The sequence below is a fragment of the Lithohypha guttulata genome (assembly GCF_036872675.1).
Source record: "Lithohypha guttulata strain CCFEE 5908 chromosome Unknown scaffold_1, whole genome shotgun sequence".
In the NCBI taxonomy this organism is placed as follows: Eukaryota; Fungi; Ascomycota; class Eurotiomycetes; order Chaetothyriales; family Trichomeriaceae; genus Lithohypha; species Lithohypha guttulata.
The window spans coordinates 5,468,900-5,482,253 of NW_027042750.1; the positions used below are offsets into that span (position 1 = coordinate 5,468,900).

At 49.0% G+C, this 13,354-nt stretch overlaps 6 protein-coding genes across 6 annotated transcripts; 4 read left to right on the forward strand and 2 right to left on the reverse strand.

Annotated features, from left to right (window-relative positions):
• Positions 1 to 204: 204 nt before the first annotated feature.
• On the forward strand, positions 205 to 1,532 carry LTR64_002006 (uncharacterized protein; the record flags this gene model as incomplete). Its single annotated transcript, XM_064896381.1, has 2 exons — positions 205 to 296; positions 344 to 1,532. The coding sequence occupies 2 exons, from the start codon at positions 205 to 207 to the stop codon at positions 1,530 to 1,532; spliced, it is 1,281 nt and encodes a 426-aa protein (XP_064759068.1).
• A 709-nt stretch (positions 1,533 to 2,241) lies between these two features.
• LHS1 (lumenal Hsp70 protein) lies at positions 2,242 to 5,190 on the reverse strand (the record flags this gene model as incomplete). The annotated part of the gene is made up of 1 exon (XM_064896382.1): positions 2,242 to 5,190. One exon carries the CDS (start codon positions 5,188 to 5,190, stop codon positions 2,242 to 2,244), a length of 2,949 nt encoding a protein of 982 aa, XP_064759069.1.
• Positions 5,191 to 6,071: 881 nt separating this feature from the next.
• On the forward strand, positions 6,072 to 7,289 carry LTR64_002008 (uncharacterized protein; the record flags this gene model as incomplete). Its single annotated transcript, XM_064896383.1, has 1 exon — positions 6,072 to 7,289. The coding sequence occupies one exon, from the start codon at positions 6,072 to 6,074 to the stop codon at positions 7,287 to 7,289; it is 1,218 nt and encodes a 405-aa protein (XP_064759070.1).
• Positions 7,290 to 8,656: 1,367 nt separating this feature from the next.
• On the forward strand, positions 8,657 to 10,027 carry OLE1 (stearoyl-CoA 9-desaturase; the record flags this gene model as incomplete). The annotated part of the gene is made up of 2 exons (XM_064896384.1): positions 8,657 to 9,209; positions 9,237 to 10,027. 2 exons carry the CDS (start codon positions 8,657 to 8,659, stop codon positions 10,025 to 10,027), a joined length of 1,344 nt encoding a protein of 447 aa, XP_064759071.1.
• A 956-nt stretch (positions 10,028 to 10,983) lies between these two features.
• On the forward strand, positions 10,984 to 12,205 carry LTR64_002010 (uncharacterized protein; the record flags this gene model as incomplete). Its single annotated transcript, XM_064896385.1, has 3 exons — positions 10,984 to 11,162; positions 11,223 to 11,866; positions 11,919 to 12,205. 3 exons carry the CDS (start codon positions 10,984 to 10,986, stop codon positions 12,203 to 12,205), a joined length of 1,110 nt encoding a protein of 369 aa, XP_064759072.1.
• A 211-nt stretch (positions 12,206 to 12,416) lies between these two features.
• PUP2 (proteasome component pup2) lies at positions 12,417 to 13,308 on the reverse strand (the record flags this gene model as incomplete). Its single annotated transcript, XM_064896386.1, has 4 exons — positions 12,417 to 12,693; positions 12,741 to 13,166; positions 13,221 to 13,233; positions 13,284 to 13,308. The coding sequence occupies 4 exons, from the start codon at positions 13,306 to 13,308 to the stop codon at positions 12,417 to 12,419; spliced, it is 741 nt and encodes a 246-aa protein (XP_064759073.1).
• Between the last annotated feature and the right edge of the window lie 46 nt (positions 13,309 to 13,354).

The following is a 13,354-nucleotide window of genomic DNA, read 5'->3' on the forward strand; positions in this document are numbered from 1 at the left end:
AAGTTCATCCAGGCCAGAGCCTTGGCACTGATGGGCCCAGCATCAGGAGAATGGCCTGCACGTTCTATAAGTATTCTATCTGTTTGACCACAGCTCTTCCTGTGCTTTTCTTCCTCCAGTAGTAACAACTAACTCAGTCACTCTTTTCGGTACAGTAATACCTGACCATAGTCACTCTTTCGAGATCCCAACCACAAATCAAAAATGAAGTCCTTCATCGCTGCTGCCGCCCTAGCTGGCGCTGTCTCCGCTGCCACCCAAGTCACCACAAGCTCTGCTGACGGCTCATGGGAAGGGTAATTGCTATCAAGCTCGCTTACGAATCTCAACTAACAGATATCAGATGGACATCCTCAAGCACTATCTCCACCACTACCACCACCACCACGACCAAGTCATCTGACCCATCCACCACTTGGGCCCCGTGGACATCATCGAGCTCGTCCAGCACGACTTCGTCTTCCACCAAGTCAACTACCACCTCCAAGTCCGCCTCCGGAAGCAGCTCTGCTTCCTCCACTTGGGGACCATGGTCAACAACAAGCTCTACCAGCTCAGTCTCCACCACCTCTTCCAAGCCTGTTGACCCAAGCAGCTGGGCTGTCTGGTCTACCTCGACTACCTCGAGCAAGAAGGCCGATCCTTCGACCACCTCGAGCAAGAAGAGCGACCCTGCAACTACATCTGCTGCTTCCTCTTCATGGGGTAACTGGGACCCCAACAACGGTTGCGCTCCAACTGTTACCAGCACCCAGGTCTGTGTCGTTTCCACCCCAGCAGTGAAGACCTCCACCACTAGCTCGGCCAGCAAGTCCTCCCCCACTACCAGCTCAGCCAGCAAGTCGTCAACCACCAGCTCTTCCGCCAAGGTGTCAAGCTCGACCTCGAGCGCTGCTGACAGCACCTGGTCCGTCTGGCCAGGTACCAGCAGCACCACCTCCAGCAAGACGACAACCACCACCACCACCTCCTCCGCCTATGTTGACCCAACATGGTCCAACTACAAGCGAGCTGTTTCCACCTCAGCTGCTGCTGATGGTGCCTGGGACCCATGGAGCAGCACCAGCTCAAGCTCCACCACCACCACCACCACCAAGACCCCAAGTGGTTCAAGCTCCACCACCTGGGCTGACTGGACCTCCAGCTCAACCACCTCATCTTCCAGCAAGAGCACCACCAGCTCCAAGTCCAACTCTGTCAGCACTACCACCAGCAAGCCCAACACTGCTACCAGCTCGTCCAGCGCTGACTACGACTGGAACAACTGGGCCACCTCCACCCCAGCTGCTGTCACCTCATGCTACTACAGCACCTACACCATCTACCCAAGCACATGCCAGGCCACCGGTGCCCCAGCTGCACCAAGCTCCGTTGCCGCCGCCGTCGGTACCGGTTCCCCAGCTGCCAGCTCCGTCAAGGTTCCAGATGCTTCCTCCACTGGCCCAGCTGTTGCCAAGTACACCGGCGCTGCCTCCAAGGAGGTCGCTGGCATGGGTGCTCTCGCCCTCGCTGGTATTGCCATGCTTCTGTAAATTCTTTTCTTGACCTGAAGTCATTCGGAGGTAATGAGAGGTGGATGAGAGGAGGTTTTTGACAAGAAGCTGATGATCGGGCTTGCATTTTTTTGCTTTTGTGTTATGGGATTCATGTATATAGATGTTTTGCTTTGAATAGTACAATGCCTAACTACATAGCCTTTCTGACTTTCTTTCCTTCGTGGCATTTTGTTCAATGTCAATTATCCCTTTTTTACGATCACACAAATTGATGCGATGAGCATGAAAATAATGATTGTTTTGTCTTGTTCTACTATCTAGGAAACTTGAACTGTTATGAGAAGCGATCTGAAATCAAAATACGATTCGAACAATGTTGATTGTCTTGCAGCCTGCCCATTAGATACCAGCATGCTCTGTTGCTTCTTGTACAGATGAGGAGACGTGCCCCGGACACTTTGTTATTTGCTTGAATTTCGGCGCTCATGATAGGCCCAACAGGAGTGGTGGCTACGCACGCCTCATCTGGGCTTTAAGATTGCCATTTTCATTGCGTACGTCAATAACTTCGGAAAGGCGGCAGGAAGACAGGTATAATCTGATCACCAGGTATTTCAATAAAACGGGACACATCAGAAACCATTGGCCGCGCAAGCACGGCTTTCTGAGTACATGGTATTTGTTACATATTCTATCTGGTCATGCTAATCTCATGAATGTCCCCGGACAAACTTCTTCGTGAGGATCATAACTCGTCCTTGACACTCGTTGTTGCGCTTGCAGTCGAAGTAGTACCCGGCTCGTTGGCTACAGTTTCCGACGTTGTACCTGTTGAGCTGGCTTTGCTCTTCTTAGACTTCTTCGTAGTCTTGCTTTTCTTCGGCTTTAGTGCTTGCTGCACCTTTATTTGCTTCATGATGACGTCTGATACTGCTGCTCCAACTTGTTTGGCTTTCGCCTCGACCTCTGCCACCAGGACAGCCGGGTCTTCATAAGGTGATAGCTTCTCCTGAGCAGCTAACTTTTGCTCAAGCCACGACGATGCGGTGTCGTAGACCTTCTCGATACTACTTAAATCTTCCTGAGTATATTCGTAGGGCTTTGGCGTTGCATAGTCAGACTCTGAGGTTGCACCTTGGCTCGTGCTCGAGTATGGCTCGTCTTCGAGATCATCTGCGCCTGCGGAGGGTGCCACTATCGAGGAAGCACTTTCGGAGACTGCAGTAGCGACCGAGCTGACACTCGAGACAGCGTCCTCAGCTGCCTTCTGCATACTGCTTTTGATCATATCAAGTATTCCTGAAGCATTATTAAGGCTATTCCTAAGCGTCTCGATGGCCTGTTCTCGCGTGCTGCCTTCTTCTCTGCGCTTGAGCACGGGGTCGACCAAGCTCTTAAGTTCCTTCAATTTGTCCTTGAAGTCCTGTAACTTGGCATCAGACCCTTCGCCATAGAGCCAGTCAGAGACTTTGGACAGCTGTTCCGCTAAAGTCTTACGCGAGGTTTCAGTCGAAAATTTAGCGAAAGAATCGTCCTCAAGATAGTCACGTGCTCGGTATGTGAATGCTTCAAGTACATTGAGAGCTTCGGACCTCAGTGCGGCATTGCGGTCAGAATTGTCGAATGCGACCAATCGCTGCTTGATAACAGGTAGAGCTTTGCGAGGAGGGGCCCCAGCTCCTAATATGGCAGGTTTGAGAGCGAGCGGTATGGTGATTGTAGATGGTGTCGGTGCCGTTTTGGCACTCCTAGTCTGGCTTTCAGACGCTTTAGCAGTTGCTTCTGACACAAGTGTACCTGAACTTGTAGGGTCGTCGACCGGCAGTGGTGTTTCGCTGGTTGAATCTTCAAGTGTCTCCTGATCGTTTTTCAATGGTTCCTGGCCTTCCTTCTTCGAGCCGAAACCAAACATGCCCTTAACATTGTCCATAACTGTACCTTCCTTGAGTTTTTGTGCTTCGCAGCTGACGCTTCCAGACACAATCTCGGGAAGTCCGTCGAAAGGACTAAGCCGAATAGTGAAGGTTGTGGTAATATTTTGATTAGCACACCCATAGGCGCTCTTCAGCTCGTTCGCTGATTTTGTCATGTTAGTAGTCTCGACATTCAAAATTGCCCGTGTTGCGTCTTGATATGGCGACGTCTGCGAAAACTCAATGACCAAATCATCCGTGCTCTTGACTGTGACCGACTTCTCAGGCCCGACTTGCGAAGTTTCTAGGAACAACTTCTGTTGACGATCTTTGCCGTCTGCTTTCCATTTCATAGTATAGGAAGAACCAGATATATCGGTCGTTCGAATGTCCTTTACGCGGAAGCTGGCGCTCAGACTTGCTGCTTTGAATGCTGCACCAAATGCGGCTGCCTCGTCTGCATTGATGTTCGTCTTGACCTTGCTGGCTGAAGTTGCAGCCTTCTCTACTTCAGCTTGAACAAAAGGAGTTCTTGTCAGACCACCATGGAGGATGATAGATTCAACGTTTGCCAAAGTAATATCTGCCATTTGAAGAGCAGAAGATAGTGGTGCAGCAATGCGCAAGATGAAAGACTCAGCCAATCGTTCGAAGTTAGCACGTGTCAATGTGTACTTGAAGTTCACATCTTCATGATATAGGCCTTCGAAGCTGGCAGAAGCCTGCTGATTGGCACTGAGCACTTGTCGAACTTTTTCTGCATCCCTTCGAAGTCTCGCTAATGTCTTGCCGTCCTTTTCAAGTTGCGAGGCACTAATGCTCAGTGCTTTGGCTTTACTGGTCTCAACAAATTTCCCGATCATATCCTGCACAATCAGATCATTGAGCGCTTCACCACCGAGTTGACGATCGTAACCAACGCCCAAGACTTGAACCTCCGGCACAGTCTGGTTCTTCCGACCTGGGCCTTTGACTGTCTTTCCGTACAGCTTGAACACAGTTGCAGTAGTAGAACCAGCTCCCATGTCATAGACAACATGATACTCCGGCTCGATATCCTTCTTCTTGCTGTCCAACGTACGCGTTGTGGCATAGTTCAAGCCTACGGCTTGGCCATCACTAATTAGACCTAGCAAACGTAGACCAGCTAGATCTGCTGCAAGTTCTAGAGCCTTCTTCTCTTCAGCCGTGTAAAAAGCAGGATATGTGATGACTGCATCGGCCACAAAATTGCTTTTACCTACTGCTGCTTCGGCATTGGCCTTGATATTCTGTAGTTGCATTGCTACCAGCTCTTCTACCATGAGTGGTTCCGATCTGCGCAAGTTCGAGCTTATGAAACCAAATGTGCTTCTTCCATCTTCTCTGGAAATAGGTTGAGTCTGCAAACTCGGGTACCGACTACTAAATCCTGCCACGGACTCATCCTCAACCGCTAGTCCCAGTAGAGTCTTGAGGTTGGGGTAGGTGTCTGCAGGATATCGAGCTGCCACAGCCAGCGCGTCTCCTCCATACAATCGTTCTGGGTAGGCATCCTTGTCGTTCGCTTGGGCTCTCGAAGGCTTGAAGCCCAGTACAGCCGCCTCTTTTCTTTTCGAGTCTTTCGTAAGGACTATTTCGATTGGGCTCCCTGGTTTAGCGATTGCGGCTTTTATGTATTCAGTACCAAAGTCAATGCCCAAAGCTGCGGCAGCTGCATTTGCGCCAACAGACAGTATAAAAATAACAAGTAAAGGTAGCAGCGGAAGGAAGGAACCTTTCCTTCTTCCTGGAACAGGCATTTTGTGTATGAAAGTATCAAATTCGACGGTACTCGACCGCAGTCCACTCAGACATGAGCAGGATGTGGCAATCAGTCTGATGGTATATTACTTATGAAGGACTAATGCCGACGAGGTCCAGTGCCGCTTGTCACTATCTAGGTGAATCTTCAGCCATGGTATGAGTTTCAGTCAAAGGCCACCTGTCCCTGCACGTCGACAAATTGCACTTTTAGACGTCTTCGATCACCGTGGGGCTTGTCTTGGCAAAGCTCCGACGTCTGTCTGGTCAATGCGTGCCTCAGATTAAAACATATCACAACGTCGTAAGATCTTGTGAGCTTTTACTCGTCTGATTACAGTAGACCTGGGCTATAGCGCTGAATTCAACTTCTCGTCATATGGCTTTCCCATGTAAATCTAGCGACATTGGCTACTGCATGATAGCAAGTCTGACAGCCGGAAGCCCTCCCTTTTATGTTGTAGCGTCCGGAGAACTTTTCCAGCTTTGACCTTTTGGCAGCTGTTCTGCTAAAGTGCTTCTGGATAATCGATCGCACTACTCAAGTACGACTTTATATAGGTTTATTTTCGCATGGTTTCGATATCTATTTGATCCCGAGAACTCCGGACTCACCAGTTTCTAAATCCTACATAGCACAATGATTTTGAGACTTGTAGATTTCGCTGAGTGCATATTGCATCATCAGATCTAGCGTTATGATGTAGGTCTGGCAGGTACGATCTTCCGGCATTTTTATATCGACAATCGTCATATCAACACTACCACGTTATCATAGTATCCTCTAATCTAGAATTTGAAAACAATTTATTGTACCTCTTTCAATGCAAATAAGTAGATACTGCTCCTGACTTTTTCAAAACACCTTTGCCTAATCATCATGACTGAGTCTGTGATACAGCTAAGATGCGATTGCAACCAATACCCATGGGGAAGGGTCGGCAAGCACTCCCTGGCAGCCCGTCTAGCAGCCAACATACCAGGTGGTGGCTTCAAACTGGATGAAGACACAAATTACGCTGAGATGTGGATGGGTACATACCCAGAACTTCCATCATATGTGTTGAAGACTGGCGAGAATCTACAAGATGTATTGAATGCTAACAAGGAAAAGCTGATTGGCAAGAAAGTACTAGACAAGTTCGGCAGCGACTTGCCATTCTTGCCTAAGATTCTCTCCATTCAGAAAGCACTACCACTTCAAATTCATCCTAACAAGGAGTTGTCGGAGAAGCTGCATAAAGAGGACCCAGAAAAGTATAGCGATCCAAATCACAAGCCAGAAATTGCGGTCGCCCTGTCAGACTTCGAGGCATTTTGTGGATTCAAGCCAAAGACAGACATTCAGGGACTACTTGAACTTGAGCCACTTCAGCAGTTTAACCCAGACAAAAGCAGGTGGTCCGACAACACTTTGCGGGAAGTGTGCCGATCTATGCTTACAGCTTCTGAGGATACGGTTGCTTCCACATTAAAAAAGCTCGGAGACACATCGCGTGGAACGCTGGGTGAACAGGCATATATCCTGGATCTTATCCCTCGACTCATCAACCAGTACGGTGCTTCTGATAACGGTAACCTAGTTGCCCTAATCCTGATGAACTTCCTCACCTTCAAGCCTGGTGAGTCGATTTGGATTCCAGCAGATGGTATTCATGCTTATCTGAGTGGCGACATCGTGGAATGTATGGCTAGATCCAACAACGTTATCAATACGGGCTTCTGCCCAGCGGCTGACCGGGATAATGTGGATATGTTCTGCGGCGCCCTTACCTTTCAGCAGCATGACGCCAAAAAGCCCTTGCTGCCCAGAGTAGAGTCGGAAAAGAGCAGCTCTGGCAAGACCCAGGCACTCAAGCCTCCGATGAGTGAGTTCAATATGCTTGTCACAGAACTCAAGACTGGAGAAAGCGATCAGATCAAAGCAGTCGAAGGGCCAAGTGTGGCATTCATGACTAGTGGAAAGGGTAAAATGAAGGCTGAGGGCAAGGAACATGATATCAGCGCTGGATACATCTACTATATTGGTTGTGGTGTGGAGGTTTCGTACGAGTCGTCGTCAGACGATTTTGCTTTGTATCGAGCTTATGCGGAATAGAGCTTGGATCTGCGTCGCGCTGGCGATATTCTTTCCATCAGTTCATGTGCGACATGCCGGCATGAGAGTCCCTCTATAGAGGTGCACGGCATTCAACAAATAGTACAGATGCCTTTCACAAGGTTCCGGTTGCAGTGACTTTCATTGGCTCTGACATGTCTTGGACCTCAACATCAGCATGGTTGATATCCGCATGTGTAGCATGATCAGTATCATGCCATGTGCAAGAACCATAATACATGTGACAGCGGAAACAGGTTGCGTACTCTCTCGACTCAAGGCACCAGTGTGGCTGTCGTGCACGAGAACGTGGTTCGAGTCGAAGACGTGTCCTGGTCTCGGAATTGGCCATTGTCAGATGTTCGTTGATGGAATGGGCGGAAGTGTTTTCTATGGAATCAGAACATGGCTGATGGTGAAGGCGGAGGAGCGCAACTTTCTAGAAACCTGGTAGAAACTTTCCCGGTATTTGTCCTGCGCCCGTTCCATCTTCGTGTACAAGTACGCCATCGGCAATTTTCCAACACGACATACGATAGACGACACAATCGCGTGAGAAGTGGAGATAAACTGAGCAGTGACGAAGCTTGGACCTGCAGATCTTTGGTCGAGACAGCCCCAGATTTTACCAAAGCTTTTTGAGTACACCGCTTGTCGCCTGCTCGGGAATGTCGCTGTTGCAGAGATACCTGGGAACAGCTGGAAATGTTCAGCTTGCGGCACCACTACGATATCTAGACTATAGATCGGTTACAAAGAATAGTAAACAATGATTTACATCATGTTGCGTGTTTAGCTGTGCGTTTGCTGATGGAGACATCAAACCTCATTTCGGCCAATCAGAATCCTAGCGCGGGTTGGGGCTCTCAACATTTTCAGACCCTTCACTCGTCTTTGCAACGAATTTGCTGCGGCGATTTCAGAATAGACTTTGCGCGCTTGATGTGTTCGGGTGTGCTCCTGGCGTCAACCGTTCAGTTCTCTCCTTGGCCAGAAGTGCCTGTGGTTCTGCTGAAGTTCAATTCTATTCGTTGTGAGGCTCCCTAACGCCTGTTTCACATCACTCGAGGCCAGGCTAAGGTGACCTTCTAGCTCATCTTACGACGTACGGCAGGCGCGATCATTCCATACTATTCGGCTTGATACGCACCTTCCCCACAATAATAAACTGTTGATATTGCCTTTCTTTCATATATCACTCTTTCGCAGCTCTCTCTCCAGCGTCTTGTTCTCCCTCCAGACATCCAAGCATTGACATATCCAATACATCTTTGTGATCTTGATTTGATTGTACAAAGATGCCATCCTCACAGCCTGTTGCAGGGCATCTGGCTGTCAAGCCTGAATTTGTATCACAACCATCTCCAATGGCCAAGTCTTCAGAACCAAACAGAAACCCCAAGTACGATCCTAAGAAGGTGCACATTACTGAAACACCAATCACCAAGTCGAACTGGTACAAGCATGTCAACTGGCTCAACGTCACCCTCATTGTTGGCATCCCACTCTACGGCTGCATTCAAGCCATCTGGACTCCTCTGTATTTGAAGACCGCTCTCTGGGCCGTTGCCTACTACTTTGCAACCGGTCTTGGTATCACAGCTGGCTACCATCGATTGTGGGCTCATACTTCCTATTCGGCCACTCTCCCACTCCGAGCATTCCTGGCTTTTGTTGGTGGTGGTGCAGTTGAAGGGTCAATTCGATGGTGGGCAAGAGATCACAGAGCACATCACAGATATACCGACACAGAGAAGGATCCTTACTCTGTTCGAAAAGGCCTCCTCTACTCCCACTTCGGCTGGATGTTGATGAAGCAGAACCCAAAGAGAATTGGACGAACCGATATTTCCGACCTCAACGAAGATCCGGTTGTTGTTTGGCAACACAAGCACTACCTCAAGGTCGTCATCTTTGCTGGTCTGATTTTCCCAACATTGGTTGCAGGTCTTGGCTGGGGTGACTACATGGGTGGCTTCATCTATGCCGGTATCCTCAGGATTTTCTTCGTCCAGCAGGCTACCTTCTGCGTCAATTCTCTAGCTCATTGGCTCGGTGACCAGCCATTCGACGACCGAAACTCTCCACGTGATCACGTCATTACTGCTCTCATTACTCTTGGTGAGGGTTACCATAACTTCCACCACGAATTCCCTTCAGACTACCGCAACGCTATCGAGTGGTGGCAATATGACCCAACCAAATGGAGCATCTGGGTATGCAAGAAGCTTGGTCTTGCTTATGACCTAAAGCAATTCCGATCCAACGAGATCGAGAAGGGTCGTGTACAGCAGCTCCAGAAGAAGCTCGACCAGAAGCGAGCTGTCCTTGACTGGGGTGTTCCTCTTGACCAGCTCCCAGTCATGGAGTGGGACGAGTACGTTGAACAAGCCAAGAACGGTCGAGGTCTCATCGCTGTTGCGGGTGTTGTCCACGATGTTTCAGATTTCATCAAGGACCACCCAGGTGGCAAGGCCATGATCAGCTCTGGCATTGGCAAGGATGCCACTGCCATGTTCAATGGTGGCGTCTATCTACACTCCAACGCTGCACACAACCTGCTCTCCACCATGAGAGTTGGTGTGATTCGAGGTGGTTGCGAGGTTGAGATCTGGAAGCGAGCACAACAAGAATCCAAGGGTGATGTGCACACTGACTCATCAGGTCAGCGTGTTGTTCGGGCTGGTCTGCAACCCACCAAGGTCTTGCAGAACATTAGCAGTGCTGGTGCTGCTTGATTGAATTCAATGTTATAGTTCTTCAGCGACGATTACGGATCTAGAATAGATATGATACCAAAGCACCAAGAGATGCAAGGCGTTACGGCAAGGTCTGGACGGTATAAGTTCGATGGAAGAGCTTACAGAGGTTAGCGATTACTTTTCTTATCCAGTAGCACAGCCTAATTAGAGCTGTATGCTTGCTACATCATATGTGTCTCAAAAGCACGTCAATCGAATCCTTTTGATATCTTTACCATGCCGCTCTTTTCATTCGTTCAAAACTTATTTCTTCGAAAATTTCGCATTTCCCGTTCGTTGTGCCGGTCCTTTTCGACGTGCCCACAAATCAATGTTTGGATGTTACAGTAGTTCCAGATGCCTTATCTGTTCTACCGCTTGAAATAGAACATAGCGACTATCCGCACCTTCAACGACCGCCCGCCGTAAAAGATATGCCGACGAAGCGAAGCACCGTTACACTTTCACCCTCACTCCTCGCGCAATCGATGTTCCGCCGCTCCTTGGCACCACTCTCATAGGTCAAAAATGACCTGCCTCTTGCAGCATAATGGTGAGCGGAGTCTACCTCGGGACTACAGTATCACGCAAGTTACAGTACTTACGAAACACCCTGCATCGGTGCTTTGCGTATGTCGCCGTTGACCTGTGAGATTGCACGAGAGAATTCGTGCTGAATGCTGTTCGGTTGGTGTCGATCCTGCGGAGAAGGGCCTGGTTTGGAGAAAAGGTAAGTGAGGTGCTACGATGGCGAAAAACCTTGGCTTTGGGCAGGACAGGGTAGGGCAGGGGACAGTACGGATATGAACGATGGTGATGGAGATGAGAGTGAGGAAGTGGAGGAGGCACGAAAGATATATAAGAAGTAGGTTAATGGTGTATTTGTGTTAATTTGTATACATTGAGACTTTCACCCAGATTCGGCACTAGATCTTGGAATTTACTAGACTAATATGTCTACCGCAACTCTTAACAGTCAACCACAGAGAACAGTAGGAGGTGGCGTGGGTGGCTACAAGGACATATCAGTCCAGGGCATCAACCACAAGAATGAGCTAGAAGGCACAGACAAATATGGACCAGCTAGTTATCCAGAATACCTACCAGTCTGGGACAATGAGAAAGGCGAGAAGTCTGTCTCCCTATCAAGCCTTCCACAGGTGACCATCCGAAAGTGCTAACACATAATTAGATATCCCGCCCTAACCCACTTCGAACACTACGAGCACGGCAAAGACGCAGATCCAACTTTCCCTAACCTGCTAAAAGAAGGCTCAGTTCTCGAAAACATCACCAGCTCCATCGGCGCCGAAGTCACTGGCATCCAGCTATCCCAGCTCAACGACGCCGGCAAGGACGAACTAGCACTGCTCGTTGCGCAGAAAAAAGTCGTCGCCTTCCGGAACCAGGATTTCGCCAACCTACCGATTCAGAAAGCGCTGGATTTTGCAGCATATTTCGGTCGGTTGCATGTCCACCCTGCTTCGGGAGCGCCAAAGGACTTCCCAGAAGTGCATTTGGTCCATCGTGGTGCTGAGGATACGTCGTTTGCCAGCTTCTTGCAGGAGCGGACGAATTCGATTGCGTGGCATTCGGATGTGACTTATGAGCTGCAGCCGCCTGGGACGACCTTTCTTTATGCTCTTGATGTGCCGACCTCGGGGGGTGATACGTTGTTCGCGAACCAGGCCAAGGCTTATGAGAGACTTTCTCCTGCTTTCCAAGAACGATTGGCGGGATTGAAGGCTGTGCACTCTGGGTTCGAACAGGCTCAGAGCTCGTATGCGAGAGGAGGAGTGTACCGTCGTGATCCTGTGCAGAGTATTCACCCACTTGGTAAGTTGGACCAGCCTATATTGTTCATGCCAAATTATTGACCTTTCCGTAGTGCGAACACATCCTGCCACTGGCGAAAAGGCATTATTCGTCAACCCACAATTTACTAGGTACATTATTGGGTTCAAGAAGGAGGAAAGTGATTACCTGCTCAAGTTCCTTTATGACCACATCGCCTTGAGCCAGGATATTCAGGCCCGTGTCAGATGGGCACCAGGGACAGTGGTGGTTTGGGACAATCGTGTGACGGCACACAGTGCGCTTATTGACTGGGAGACTGGTGCTCGGCGACACATTGCTCGCATTACGCCTCAAGCAGAACAGCCATATGAGACTTGAGCGAGGGATTTGAGAGCAGTGTCGTTTCGACTGTCATTGTTAGCAAGATAAAATGCATAACCTTTCACTTTCGAAGGACTCTAAAATTAGATAGCAACAGAACAAGGTAGTGAAACTTTAGTACAGTAATCTCTGGACCATTGAATTCTTGTCTCCTGTTCGCCCGTCCATTACGCCTTGCGCCATGCGATGCAATAACAATCATCAGATTCTATTCACCTTCTAGTCTTGCCACCACAGTGTTCATCTCTTCGTCATTGTATATGCGGAAACCTTTGTCTTTTGTGACACTGGCTAACTGCACATTCTTTGCATCCAGCTTCTCTTCCATGACTTGTTTTAGTGTCTTGAGTACTAACGTTTCAGCTTCTTCGAGGGTCAACGATCGATGGTATTCGGACTGTAGCTCGGCCTGTGCTCCTTCGCTGCCGGAGCCAATCGCTTTCGCATCGTATCTGTAGAACGTGCCAGATGGTTCGGCATGATATCTAATCTATTAGAAATGCTAAAGGTATGCGAGAGACACTCAGCTTACAGTTGAGGACCCTCATCGTCGTCCCATCCTGCTACCAGCAGGGCAACACCGAAGGGTCTTGACATGACGGACTCTTCACCTTGAGCACCTTCACCAAACCGCAGAGCCAGATCGCATATCGATTGTGTACAGCTTTCGACACTTAGTTTCTCATTGTAGTTGAAGGCGGAGTTCTGTGTTTCGACTCTGGCGTGCTCAATCATGCTTCGAGCGTCTGCCTGCAGACCGGACATTGCGCAACCGATATGTCTGTCGATTTCGACAATCTTCTCTATACTAGACGATACGAGCAAGGAAGATGTGACTCTCTTCTCGACACCCAGAAGGACGCCATGTGAAGTCGCTACGCCGATTGCTGTGGAACCCAGCTTGATTGCTTCGAGGGAGTATTCGACCTGGAAAAGACGACCTTCGGGCGAAAAGGTACTGCTATAGTCAGTATCTGTTGTTGCTATTACTGCTGCTGACTTCTCGGCTTACTTGATACCTCGATCTATACTTTTGTCAGTGCTCGATTCGTCAAAGGTGTACTACTATTCATACCATATTCGGATCTCGCAATAAACATTTTGCTGCAGTTTTGATATACAGACGAACAGGGAAGTTTGGAAAGA